The sequence below is a fragment of the Spodoptera frugiperda genome, chromosome 14, assembly GCF_023101765.2.
Source record: "Spodoptera frugiperda isolate SF20-4 chromosome 14, AGI-APGP_CSIRO_Sfru_2.0, whole genome shotgun sequence".
Lineage (NCBI taxonomy): Eukaryota > Metazoa > Arthropoda > Insecta > Lepidoptera > Noctuidae > Spodoptera > Spodoptera frugiperda.
The window spans coordinates 4838795-4852715 of record NC_064225.1 but is presented as its reverse complement, the minus strand read 5'-3'; the positions used below and the strand labels follow the sequence as shown (position 1 = coordinate 4852715).

Below are 13921 nucleotides of genomic sequence, written 5' to 3'. Positions count from 1 at the left end.
ATTTTTTTAATGAATTTCTTAATACAATTTAAATATTTTTTTCTTACAGAAATAAAATAAAACTACTTAACGTTTTATATCAACTTATTTTGTCGAATGATCTTTCAACTAAGTTTAATTTCTTTGGCTCAATTGGTTCACGTTGAGATTGAGAAGTGGCGTAATAGTTTATTTTATGCGTCAAACGGACTGTTTTGGTCGTGATCATTTAAATGACGCGTTCACAAATATATTTTTTATTACTAATTATTTAATTATCTAATTTTAAACGAATAATAGTTAATCTAACTTTAATCATTACCTCAAATTATTCAGCAAATTAGCTAGATCAGGTTCCTAGGCTAATTAGACAATAAGCTATTATGCTTAATGATTATTTAATTTGAACGAATGTTATAATTTGATAACAGTACAGCTGATTGATTACACCATCGATTGATTTTGATTGACTATTGAGTTATAGATCGTCAAGAAGAGTATTTATTCAGCGCATTTTAGTTTTTGAATTTAGTTTACCTACAAATCTTTTACTGAGTGGTTGTGCATTTGTGCACTGTTTTTGTCTTCTTACATTTTTCTTGTAAATTCTTTACAAAATGTCTCTACTACAGAACTTGACATACAGAGAGTATCAACATGCTTTAGAATTTACCTTACATAGGTGTGAAATAATAGCAAGATTGGCCAACATGAAGTAAGTTTTTAACTTTTTACCTTGTTTTATTACATATCTTGTTAAATTTTATAAAGTATCTTCTTGTTATTAATCTATGTAGTTTATTGAGGCAAATCTCAGCATTATTGTTTTTAAAAAATGTATTTGGTCTATGAAAAAAAAAATTGATACCATGTGATAACTACCCACATCTTGTAGATAAAAAATTGGTTAAGCTTTCCATAATGGGACATCCATAATAGTAAAACAATAATTATCTGGTTTGTGTCTCCGGAGTCCTAATCACCGGTAGTCGTGACCATGCTCCCGCTATTGGTCAGCTCCTGTTTTTATATTGTTAAATATGATTTGATTTTGTATTTTATAAGTAGTATTTAAAAATGTTATTTTAGAGAATTTTGAATAAATATATAGAAATAATAATTGCATAAAGTGTTATAAAATTCAAGAAACTTTTTACTTTTGTATAATATGTAATAATATTATGATTAGAAATTTAGAAGTTTATCTATTTAGTTGACTAATAAAATAATATATCTTATAAATATGTTGCATTAAGTATTTTAAAATGATTTTAATGAATACCTACCTAGAGGTGGGTTCATACCTCTATTCTTACCCTTAATCTTAGATGCATTTTTAATTCTTATTTAAATTGGGTCTCAAAGTCATTTAACCCTTCTATTTGCTATAAATTCATAAAAAATATAATTTTAAAATTATGTAGGTAGATGTATAATTGGTTTATCTTTTCCAGAATTCCCTACACAAACACAACAAAACCAGGCGAGACCTTGGTAAAAGCACTGGACCGTGCTGGATTTTCTGTCTCTGCGTATAAAAAACTAGTTGCAGACTCCGCCAAAGTAAAGACAATTACTACATATTACAAACCTAAAGCAAAGATTGCTATCCTAGTGTCCAACGATAGATATACATATTTATCTAAATTGGCAACTCCGTCAATTGACTGTGACTCTCTGGCGACACTGCTGAAAAATGCAGGGTTCATTACTATTAAGATAAAGAATACTACTGGAACACAACTGAAACTTATTCTGGCTAAGATCTTTGACCTGGTCGAAGAGGATTCTTATTGTAAGTATTTACTGTTTTTATTCTTTAACATGTTAAGTGCCACATAGGTCACCGGTGACCTATGTTAGTGGACACATTTGCCTTCAACAGTTTTCTGATGGCAGTTAAAGGCTTAAAATTCTTTCACTTAATTTACATTTTACATAAGGCCAGAACTTCAAAGGTGTTTAAGTTTTGATAGGTGGCACTTTTTACTTACACTTAGGTGTTCCATCTAATTGCTTAAGAATTCCTTAGGAAAAATATTAGTGACAAAAGCTAGTATAGTTAGAGGTATCTACCCTACATTTTGAATAAAAATATTATTTTTTCTCTTTCGCAGGTTTCTTCTTCTACGCAGGTCATGGTTGTCAACTATGCAATACAAAATGCATGTTAGGTATCGACTGCCCAGTAGAAAATATTGGCTTGGAACATTGCGTTACTGAGAACTTTGTACTTAATGCGATGACCAAGCGCAAACCTGAACTGGGAATGCTTATCATGGATATGTGCTGCGTATGTTTGGATCGGTAAGTACTTTTTTTATTAACTTACTGTTACAATTCTTGACTATGGCTAATAGATGGCGGTAGTGAGGTAAGGGTCTAATAAGACCCTTACAAATATGTAGGTAGATTTGGTTACTAAAATACCCCAACACCTACCTTAATCGATTCAATTCTCAATACTTACTTTTAATTACTATACCCTTTGAACAAAAGACAGAATTTAGACATAATTGCCCCATGTTAAATAGGTATTTAAAAAATCTACTTCTAGCTAAATCTACCTTCAAACAGGTTAATGAGATTAGCCATTAATGTGTGACGTTTTCCCTTTGTGTAACTTAATACGACCTAATATTATACTAAAGCTGTTTTTAATTGAATTAACAATAACAATTAGCACAAATATAAATTACATGTTAATGATTTTTTAACTACCTACCTTTTGATCTAATTAAATAATGACTGCTTTGTTCTTACTAATTTCAAGCTATGCTAGACTAGGCTTATATTCATGAGCAGCATTCCGTGACACACGACGCGGCGACTGTCGCGCGACTACTGCCTATTTCTCCATTTTTTAGACCAGGATTTTGCCCTAATCTAACAACCAAGCTAAAAATATTAATAAAAATTCTCTTTACAGCAACGTCCACCCCAACATCTTCGCTTCAATCAACACGATTGAAGAGTACACTGTACACAAGAATTTACTCATAGCTTATTCAAGCCAGTCTTCGCAGAATGCTTATGAAGAGCTTCAGATTGAGTGCTCAACTACCATCAACAATGATCAGACCTACGAGCTGAAGACTGGCGATACGGATAGAATCGTACCCAGAGCTAGCCAGTATGTAAACTCTTTGTGTACAAGGATAGATGAAGACTTGGACGCAAACACGTTACTAGATAAAGTACACGAAGGTATGTTGGTTTTTTTTTTTGTTAATTTGTACACTGCTACCCTTTGTTAGGATTTACATTTGTACTTATGTAGTTTCTTATTGAAAATTACTTAAAACAGACGTGCGTACGTTATCTTCACAAGAAATGCATAGAAAACTAATAAAATGAATGTATTGCCATTTCAAATAAAAGTATTGAATTTGACTATAATTGGAATTAAACACTCTTATGAGCATGTTACAAAAAACGTTTTGTCTATCAATAAAGTTTTACCAATTAAATATCGATTTTTGTTTCAGATGTTGAAAAATCAGTTAAGAGACAAAAACCTACAAAAGTGCAGTGCGGTGTTGATAAAAGATCATTGTATGATCCCCCAACAGGTTGGTAACATTTTCTTACTACCAGTCTCTTATAGGATCAACGAAGCAAAAATCCATAATATGATCTGGTTTGATAAAACTAATATTTTATGTCCAATCTTTGGGTTGACTGTATTTGGCTTGCCAAATAATAAAACTTCATCAGAATATTTCTGAAAAATGGTACATAATTTTTAAAAGCATCAGGCATCAAGCATCAGCAATAGAGTATTTCCTCCTTTTTTGAAGACGGTAAAAATAAAAATCTAATATTCAATTTTTGTTTCAGGCGACACGCAAGCACTACAAAGTAAATTAAGAGAAGCCACTCGGGAATATAAAGACAATTGCGTAGTCTATTAATTATTTTACAATTTATTAATAATTTTAGATTTAGGATAATGAAGCTTTAAGTTTATTATTTAGATTAAGATACGATTTAAAAATGTGGGAGAGCCATGCTTCGACGATGGGCCGGCTCGACCGGAGTGATACCACGGCCTCACGTTATACCGGCTTGAAACAACGCTTGAATTGCGTTCGCCGCGCTTGTGAGGTTACCGGAGGCCCAATTCCTCCCCTCCCTAAATCCCTATCCCCAAAGGACGGCAAACGGGTACCCATGGGAGACGGCAATTGCTTACTATCAGGTAATCCGTCTGCTCGTTTGCTAGCCTATCCCCCAAAAACATCCAACTCATACTGTGATAGTAATTATAAGTATTATCGTTATTTAATTGTAATTAATGTTATTAGATATTTAATACAATGTAATTTTAATGACTACGATCGGGAATTTATTGCAATTATTTTTATATTTTTACACTACAAAGTTGTAGGTAAACTTTATATAAGTTAGATTATAAGGTGCTTCGAAGCGAAAACTTTTTAAAACTTAGATTATAAGATGCTTTATAAGCGATAAGGTGCTATTAGTTGTTATAATAAGTATTAATTAGGTTTAGGCTGGACTTTATTATGATATTTCTTCTTTCTTCGGTGGAGCTGCGGTTTACACCCTCATTTCTTTGTTATATAATTTTAAGAGGCTGTTATTTTTTTAATTCTAGGTAATTAATGTATTAGTTTAAGTATTATGTAGAATGTATAATAATCACGAATATATACACATACACACAGTGGATTTCATAATAAAGGGTAGAAAGTAACCGCAGTGCCCCATACTAATATCTTGTCCTTTCTTTCTTTCAATCTAGTCATAAAAGAGTAACCTGCAACCAGTGGCCTTTTAGGCCAGCAAGTGTTCTACTGCATTTTCACTAACACTAGTTCTATAAGAATTTGTTAATAATATTTGTTATTATTATGAAATAACTGTGATTATTTTGATGTGAAATGAAATAAATTGACGTGAGAACAATTCAACTGCATTTATTTTACACCGTCGGAAGCTCATTGTAGTGTTTTAATTTAGCAAACATCAGAAAAAAAAACAGGACTATAAAATTATCTTTGCTTTTTGTTGCAACTGAAACAATTGTTTTATAAAGAACCACATTTCATAGTTTCAATAATCTATTCACGCAGATTAAATATTTACACATTTATTTTACAGAATATAAATCAAAATTCTATCTCCATTAGTATAATCTGCTGATAAAAAGGTTTTTAAATCTGATCCTTAGGGCTTTTATGGGGCTTTTCGAATGTCTGAAAAGATACATTAGATGTATAAAATCCTTAAAGGAATTGTCTATGCCATCTATATTTCATATAATTTTGTAATTATTTCCACATATTTATTATTTATTTATAGTTAAGACTTTAAGCATGAACCATATATTTATTATTATACGAAATCTAGATGTGATAGACAACGGTTTTTCGAGACAAAGAGACAAAAATTATTTCAGTTGCAACAAAGGTTTGACAGTTACAATTATTTCTTTATTAGATTCTGCGGCTGAAAATGATTCACAATGTTTATCCACCAGCTGTCTTCTACTCCTTTAGTGAATTCTCTTATAAATCTGTAGTTTAGAATAAATATCTTGTCTTGGTATTCGGGTTGCACACTGAAATATAAATAGGAATTAAATTAATGAGGTTTTGTGGATCTCTGCTTATCCTATTATTATTACACAAATACATTTGGTCAGTTAAGTATTATTAGAACTTAAAACCTTGCACAACAGTGTGCATGATAGATACAAGTTGAATACAATTTTGTTTACATATTATACCCCAAAATAAATACTCCTTTCTCTTTTACACTTCTATAAACAAAGCTACAATCTGCCACCATTTTACTGATAAAAGCTCTTATTTCTTTACAAAACATTATCTTAGTTTATGCAAATAGTTTTGGTATTATGAAATAAGTAGCAATATATGCTATGATATGCATAGCATACATAGCTATAGCATAGCATATATGCTATAGCATATGTGTGTGGATACATACCCAATAGTGATAGGTGGTAAATCGCCAGCATCCTTCAAATGTCTGAGCCCTCTGAATACATGGTAGCACATTGTTATTTCAACCCAGCGCTTGTCTGCATCATCAAACATTACACCAACCTGGAAATACGGATATTTGCTATATTACCTAGTATTGTTTGTCATCATCAGTCGGAAGACAATCAATGATGAACAAAGTCTTCTTAGTCTGCCACTAAGAACAACTGAAGATGAGAACTTTAGCAGAGATCTTCTGAATCAGGATTGAATTGGAAGATTGTACATTGTTAATATTAAGTGTTAAAGCACCTATTGTCTTATAGGATTTTATCTTATTCAAATTAGATTCCAATTGACCAATCAGAAGTCAGTATTGAATCTTGATTAGGTTTTATTTGGTAAAAGTTGTTTCTTACCTGATAAGGGAAAGCATAAAAGATATCTTCCTTCTCAATAGCCAACAACTGCCGCTGTGAGACTGAGAGCTTTGAAATGGCAGACTTTAGTGCGGCGATAGCATCCTTATCTACCAGGCCATCTAATGACTTGAAATCACTCTTTTGTAGGCATTCTGAAACAACCTGACATTACATGTTAGTTGCTTGTGAATTATCACATATTGGAAATAACTTTTTAAATGTATTATACACAGCATAAAGAATATAATATAATGAATATATAATATATTCTTATTATATATAAAAAATATATAATAAGAATGTGTGGATAGAGGAAGATATTAGAATTAGACCAATTTTACTACAGGGGTATTGGTTTTGAAGCAGGAATAGGAATGGGGTGGTTATTAGTCAGTTAAAATCTGTCACTCCCCTTCGCCTCAACCAGGCCACAGGAGTCATTGGATTGTTTTTTCTACTACTACTACTACTACTACCCTCTTTACTACTTGACTTACTATTGTGATTTTTTAAAATGGAAACCAATAAGAATTCAGATTTTGTAACATTAACAATGAACTAATGTTTTAGCAATAAGCAGTCAAAACTATTTTTAGTTTTGGCAAACTCATTTTCATAATGTGAGTCAACATGTTGTTTTCAATCTTTATTTTCTTATAAGTAAGATTAAAAGATCGTTTACTTGTTTTTACTGTTTACGTCACTCAATTATGAAGTTATTTATAACAATAGCTGAGTAAAAACAGAGATAGGTACGATTTTAAATTATGATTGGGCGAAGAAAATAAATCATGGTAATAAGAGCAATTAATGGGCGTACTGATCTTTAAATAACTTTTTAAATAAGTAAACATAAGCATAAATACCTGAACAGCATGTTTTGATCCTTCAATGAACTCATGCAAGCTGAATTCCTGGTCAAAATAGGGTCTGATAATGAAGTTTGCAAACATCCAATTCTTTATGAACTTGATGAATGAAGGCCACACGACTGGCGGGAATTCCATGAGCTGCGGTAATTTCCGAGTTTCTGCTTCCAAACGTTCCTGGCCCTGGCAGTAATTCCGTAATTGTATAACAGGACATGTTGAGGTTATGGGTATGTGTTTAGATAAAGTTTTACATGCCAATGTTTCACATAATCTAAAAGATTGCCTCGTCAAGACCCTTCTTATAACTACATTCATATTTTCTGCTATATGTTACTGGTTAATTAATTTATTTAATGAGTAAAAATGTTAACCAAAACATTTAAATATTAACTTTACTATTATCACCAAAACTATTTGTTTTTGTATCAACTGTCACTTGTTTTGTCGCAATTTTTTAACCTACTGAATTTTGATTGGCTGAATAACATATAATGGACTGATACTATTGGCTGTAACTTCCGGCATAATTTTGACACAGAAAACATAGAAAAAATATAAATAACATTATGATTTCCTTTACAGATTCTACACATTGAAGTTGAAAACGGCGATAAATTATAAATGTTTGTATGCTTTTTCTACTATATTTTTTGCATATAAATGTATCTGTTAATTTTATCACAAGTTAGAAACAATAAAATTTACCGCCATAGACAAATATTAATTATCTATTGAACCAAGCACCTGTCACTGTCAACTATCAAATCAAATTGGCATCTGGAGGTGGCAGATGTCAAACTATTGTAAAAAAATCGGCTTTCTATTCGATTTTCGGCGGAAAATGTTGTAAACTTACTTTACAAATAGCTAAATACTTTTTTCGTAGAGTGCAGGGTTTTAAAATAAGGCAAACATGGATGACCAAGCCTGTCCACGTTGTAAAACAACGAAATACAGAAATCCATCTCTGAAGTTGATGGTAAACGTATGTGGCCATGCTTTGTGCGAAAGTTGTGTTGATTTGTTGTTTTTAAAAGGTAAGCAGAGATTTACTACTCTATCACTTCACATATTATCTTAAGTACACTATATAAAATATTCCAATATCGTTTTTTACACTTCACAAATATTTCTTACAAGTTAACCATGATTGCAAGTCTCAAACAATTACTTATTTCATTCCAGGCTCAGGATCTTGTCCAGACTGCAACGTACCATTACGGCGAAGTAATTTCAGAGTCCAACTATTCGAAGATCCCATGGTAGAGAAAGAAATTGACATCAGAAAACGAGTTCTAAAGGATTTTAACAAAAAAGAGGAAGACTTTGCCACATTACGTGAATACAATGACTATTTAGAAGAAATAGAAACTATTGTCTATAATTTAACTAATAATATAGATATAGTCGGCACCAATAAACGGATAGAACAGTACAAAAAGGATAACAAAGATATTATAATGAAGAATAAAGTTAAAATTGGTATGTTTGTTATAAAGGGTGACCTTATTGCCATATTATACTCCATTTTATTATCCAGACTATGTGCTACTATAGAGAAATTTTTGTATGACCTAGTAATACTTTGTCCGTCCCATGAATTGAATCCAAGACCTCTTGCCCTGTGTCGTACTTGCAACCACTTGACCAATGAGGCATTTTAACTTAAATTAAGCATTCAAAAGTCAAAATTAATATAATAAAAAGCACAGTAAGAGACTGAAGTGTAAAGTTAAGCCACCTTGAATTAAAGTTTAAGGTTTGTTTTAGTTTAGTTGGCCAAGCAAATTGTATGTCTAGTCGCAACACATTTTATTTGGAAGTAATAACTTCTGATTCTTTACTTCCAATAAGATAATTAAGACTGTATAACTGTAAAACAATACTATGTAAATTTTCTATTGTGATAAAGACTTACCATCCAATTATCTCTTACAGGTAGAGAAGAAGTAGAATTAGAAGAGATTTTAGAAATAGAAAAGCAGATGGAAGAACTTCGTAGAGCGGAGATCGCTCGTCTTGAGCAGGAAGCAAAGAAACAGAAGATTAGGGAAAAGGAAGCGTTGATTGATGAGCTCATGTTTGCGGAGGGTGACGCCAAAGATATATTGAATACATTCGCACAGAATAAGGCTAATAAGCAAGAGGAGTTGGTTCCTGTTGTGCCAAAGGTGAGAGATTTCTTTAAAAAAAAAACATTGCCCCTCACTAAGATTTTCTCCCATGTCGTGGGTGCGTTTACAAACATACAAGTTCACATATACATCACCCTCAGACCCGAAACAACAATTTGTGGATCACACCAAGATTTGCTGTGTGAATCGAACCTGCTACACGTTATGTGGCAGCTGGTTGCCCAGCCACAGCGTCAACCGTGCAGTCAAACATTAACTATTTGTCAACAACTTCCAGATCGGTGGTTTGGAAGCGACCTGCATCCAACGGCTAATCAAAAAGCGACTATATAATGTTACTTTTTGTCACATGTAAGACCATGTAAGTTATCATTTCGTTTTTATTTTCATTTCGTAGGTAACACAATTCTCAACGGGTGTGAAATTCACGCGAGTGTCGACACAACCCACGTTGCCGCTCATTGAGGAAGGTCCGTTGTACAAGTACGAGCCACTGGCCGTGCCGGACAGATGCGGGCCTGATCCACCTTCCATTGAAGATATTGTTGCTTGTGGATATTTGAAGCATGTCAGGTTAGTATTTATTGTGTTATTTTACTTTAATGGACTACTACTCAAACGTCACTTAATTTTAAGACGCTCTCAAGAATAGTTCTGCAGCTACAAATTCCTTATGAAAGACAGGGATAGCACGATTTTTAAGTACAACTTTAAATTGAGTACCGTTTCAGTATTCGGGCGTAAGTCTGCCAATAGAAAACTGTTGAAGGCGAATTCTCCACTAACGATGGTCACCGGTGACCACCAAGGCGTTCAATGTGTTAAATGCCTCATTGAGAAATTGACAGCAAAATATTACTACGCGACGTCTTGCGTGAGCGATCTAGACGCGAAGGCGATACGGTGCAGCGCGAAAACAACAAATTGTCAAAATCTATTGACGTGGCATACGTGATCAACCGCTCGTGGGATGCGGTGAGCGATCAATCGGCTTGGTCCGCACCGCCTCGCGTTCGCTTATAGATCGTTCACACAGGATGTGGCGTTACCTATGAAGGGGCTTCGAGTTCTAGTTTAGGTTTGGGAAAAGTATAAAATTTTTGGGCTTATAGATTAACTTTTTCTGTAATCTGATTGCTAAGTAAAGGGCCTTGTTTTCTATAACCCATAATTATTGTACGTGTAATTATTTTGTGTTTGGTTATCTAATGTTTTTGTGTTAATGTTAAAGACTTTAGATTACTTCAAACCCCAATCAATTAAGTTCACGAAGTTAAAAAATATAATTCATAAATTAAACCACAAAACAAATTAAACCTTATTTCTTTACCCACAGAGCTGAATCAGAAACAGAGAAGGCTGGTGGCTACAAATCAACACTGCCGTGTCTACGTGCCTTACAAGATGCGTTGGCCGGCCTGTATCACGCCAGTTGACCAGACGCGATCAACGCCGATACTGTTATAGTACTAGACTGAGATCGATAGATGGCGGTAGTGTGCTAAGGGTCTAAGGGTGATGATATTAATGTTTTCTGTTATTTTTATTTCGTTTTAGGTATGGGCAAGTCACATGCGTAAGAGTTGTGATTTTTTGTGTGGGAATCGATATGATGCATTTAATTTGGCAGCTGCCATTAATTTACTACACCTATTTTTTTTTCTAATTTATTCCACCAATAGGTGATATACGTCTTCAATTACACCGCAGACCTCACAATTTGGAGACTCTGATCTCTTCATCATGTGTGCAAACTTGTTCAGTGGAACGTGACCTGATCTTAATCTAAATGCTGTTACAATCAAAGATCTACTTAAATTCATATCAGTGAGCCATGGTACTCGAGGAGGCTCACATTGTATTGTTTTATACCAAATTCCTCTTTCCAGAGATCTCTCATTAAAATATTCAGTCCAGATAGTGTGGCAATATTTTTTGTATTTAGGTAGCAACTCAGTGTAATCTGGCAATATTAGAATCTCTTTTCCATCTACTGCTGCTTGTATCGCCAACATGTCAGCCTCCTCGTTACCTCTGATGCCAATATGTGATGGAATCCATTGCAATTTCATCTGCCTACCCTGTAATTCGTTTTCGTAAATTTCAGAGAGTATGAAAGCATAAGCTATCGATGTGCCTCTGCCATACTGTACCTATGCTATGTTCAATTTAACTTTATTCTTATTTCGTACATGTTTATTAAATAAATTGAAGATAGATGCTGATATCCTTCAAGCATCCTTATCCAGTATTTTAGGAGTATCAAGTTTTGTTGAACATACTGTGCTGGTACTACTTACTTTTCCCGACTCGCGAATATTTTGTTGAGTGTGAACGGTCAATTGTTTTTCTATACATTTGTCTGTTCTGGCGTTACGCGACTGATGATACGCGACGCATGTTCCGTCAGATATGAACCGACCCTAAGATTTTAGGCTTTCGATGTCTGGAATTCGGCTCAGTATGTGACTTGCTCCCTTTATGTTACATGAGACGCTTTTAACTGGCGACAAGAGATGATATGAGATGATGGTGAGATGTTACATTTCATTTATACACCTCTACCGTGAATTAAAAGCGTCATCGTATGTTAATTTTTGATTTGTAAACGATAGACCTAAAGCGACACTAGCGCCATTGCTCGTCTAGTGGGTGTAAGTGGAACTTGTATGATTGTTAACAACAGCTTTTAACAAAACAGTATTGCGTTGAAAAAAGAAGATTTAGAGAATGATAAAGGAATGAGAAACTTAAAAATTTGTAGGATATTAACAACTTTTCAAATCTCTAGGTTAAAAGAACCTTAAGTGTAAGGCTATTGGATCGTTTTTTGTTTGACGGTTGAAGTGTCGAACATGTAATAATATGATATTACTGGAGATTTGAATATTTGAATTGAGGTGAAAACATACTTACTCCACACTACACCACGTAACCAAAACACTACATCGGATGAAGTATTATTGAGATTTTCGGTGTTCGAAAACAAAAGTCTAAAATTGTATCTGTCATATGTACCTATGATGACTTATTATATGCTTTTAGCGTGGCGTGATGTGGGTTAAATATGTTGTCACAGTACTTTTAAGAATGTGTGTGTAAATACGTGTTGTATTTTAGACTATAGGATTGTGGGTATTGAAGAAGATATAGAAAACTATAATTTTGTATAATAATTACTGTGAGACTTAACTAGTAAATTGAATAAAACTTATGTCTTATATTCTCGTATAAACTGTTCGAGAAATTCGACTAATTTCAAATCACACCGGGGCTCATAAGTATGAGCTGTGTGCGCAACGTTAAGCAGTAAAAAAGGCGAAATTTTGTCTCATTTAAGACAATACTTGTCAGAGATTGTAAGCACATGTTTTGTCGCTTTCTTTCACTTATGTCTTCGATATCTCCATCCTTGTCTAATGAATGACGTTTCTCTAAGAATGTTGCCAATGTAAATAAATGTACATAAGTGTTAATTTAACGTTAACTTAAGTACTCGTTTAAATACATTGTCGGGTGGTTAGTTATGTTGTTGTGTTGTTATTTGCTGTTGTTTTGTGATAATTAAAGTGAGTGAGAAAGTTTATTGTTTAATTTTATAAAAATTAATACCTTTTCTTTATTGTAGGCCCAGTTTTTAAATAGCCTATTCTTTCTTAGGACAACGTAATAGCTTCGAAGTTCGAACTATGTACAGTTGAATCGTTTGAATAGTTGAATTTAACGCCATCTGTCATTTGTAATGAAATACATATAGTTTAGTATACTGAATAACAGATGGCGTTACAAATCTTGAAGGGAATAAAATGAATTCACTTTTATCACGTATGAATCGGTGCACGGTATTCTGTAATTATTCAAGGTATAATAACGTAAATGCATCTTTGCTTAAAATACGGTATTATATATTTTTAAAGCGTTTATTATATTAAGGTTTTATGGAATGTCAACATTAGGTAACTACTTTCTTTTTACATACATAGTAGATAAATAGTGTAGCAATACCTACTTAATAATATGTACTAAACATTTTATAACTTTTTACGATATAGACAGGTGTAAGTAACACCGATAGATAATTCTTTACCGGGAACCACAAAGAACTAAATATTGTAAATTACTATAAAAGCAATGACGGAAAGTCGGTGGTTCTCAATATTTTTTGAACTTTATACAGAACAATAAAAAGTGTTACCTAAGGCACTTAAGACTGTATAATACTCACTGAAAACCCTAGACTTTGCTATCTCAGGTGAAGACAGGTGTGACAATATTATAATTGTGTATATGTGTCGTCTCGAGTGCTGAGCAAGCAAGTGACCTGAGTGAGCAAAAATGTGGAATGAGTTGTCGCTCGATGGTATTTCCGAATCCGATACAACCCTCAAGAAAATAGCGTATTCTTTTTTAAAAAGGCCGTCAACGCACCTGTGATTCCTCTGGTGTTGCGGGTGTACATGGCACTGATGCTTACCATCATGTGACCCAGCCCCAAGTGAATCAGATATTCCATAAAAAATCAATTTAGTGACTAATATTAA

General features: G+C 33.3%; 3 protein-coding genes across 3 annotated transcripts; 2 read left to right on the top strand and 1 right to left on the bottom strand.

Moving 5' to 3' along the window:
* Positions 1-191: 191 nt before the first annotated feature.
* On the top strand, positions 192-4911 carry LOC118279317 (uncharacterized). The gene is made up of 6 exons (XM_050698483.1): positions 192-694; positions 1434-1774; positions 2097-2286; positions 2909-3186; positions 3468-3551; positions 3820-4911. Exons 1-6 carry the CDS (start codon positions 597-599, stop codon positions 3891-3893), a joined length of 1065 nt encoding a protein of 354 aa, XP_050554440.1. The 5' UTR covers positions 192-596; the 3' UTR covers positions 3894-4911.
* Positions 4907-7690, bottom strand: LOC118279318 (m-AAA protease-interacting protein 1, mitochondrial). Its single transcript, XM_035598983.2, has 4 exons — positions 7240-7690; positions 6371-6535; positions 5956-6074; positions 4907-5566 (listed from the first exon to the last, which is right to left on the bottom strand). Exons 1-4 carry the CDS (start codon positions 7558-7560, stop codon positions 5431-5433), a joined length of 741 nt encoding a protein of 246 aa, XP_035454876.1. The 5' UTR covers positions 7561-7690; the 3' UTR covers positions 4907-5430.
* Positions 7691-8005: 315 nt separating this feature from the next.
* LOC118279375 (CDK-activating kinase assembly factor MAT1) lies at positions 8006-12962 on the top strand. Its single transcript, XM_050698485.1, has 5 exons — positions 8006-8282; positions 8431-8727; positions 9184-9416; positions 9778-9953; positions 10717-12962. Exons 1-5 carry the CDS (start codon positions 8159-8161, stop codon positions 10814-10816), a joined length of 930 nt encoding a protein of 309 aa, XP_050554442.1. The 5' UTR covers positions 8006-8158; the 3' UTR covers positions 10817-12962.
* Positions 12963-13921: the final 959 nt, after the last annotated feature.

Excerpts from the sequence above, each read along its gene's own strand:
- LOC118279317 (XM_050698483.1), top strand. The coding sequence starts at position 597 with ATGTCTCTACTACAGAACTTGACATACAGAGAGTATCAACATGCTTTA. Across the intron at positions 695-1,433 it reads GCAAGATTGGCCAACATGAA|AATTCCCTACACAAACACAA; the intron begins GTAAGTTTTTAA and ends TATCTTTTCCAG. Across the intron at positions 2,287-2,908 it reads TGCTGCGTATGTTTGGATCG|CAACGTCCACCCCAACATCT; the intron begins GTAAGTACTTTT and ends TTCTCTTTACAG.
- LOC118279318 (XM_035598983.2), bottom strand. The coding sequence starts at position 7,560 with ATGAATGTAGTTATAAGAAGGGTCTTGACGAGGCAATCTTTTAGATTA. Across the intron at positions 6,536-7,239 it reads GATCAAAACATGCTGTTCAG|GTTGTTTCAGAATGCCTACA; the intron begins GTATTTATGCTT and ends ATGTAATGTCAG. Across the intron at positions 6,075-6,370 it reads TTTATGCTTTCCCTTATCAG|GTTGGTGTAATGTTTGATGA; the intron begins GTAAGAAACAAC and ends CCGTATTTCCAG.
- LOC118279375 (XM_050698485.1), top strand. The coding sequence starts at position 8,159 with ATGGATGACCAAGCCTGTCCACGTTGTAAAACAACGAAATACAGAAAT. Across the intron at positions 9,417-9,777 it reads TGGTTCCTGTTGTGCCAAAG|GTAACACAATTCTCAACGGG; the intron begins GTGAGAGATTTC and ends TTCATTTCGTAG. Across the intron at positions 9,954-10,716 it reads GGATATTTGAAGCATGTCAG|AGCTGAATCAGAAACAGAGA; the intron begins GTTAGTATTTAT and ends CTTTACCCACAG.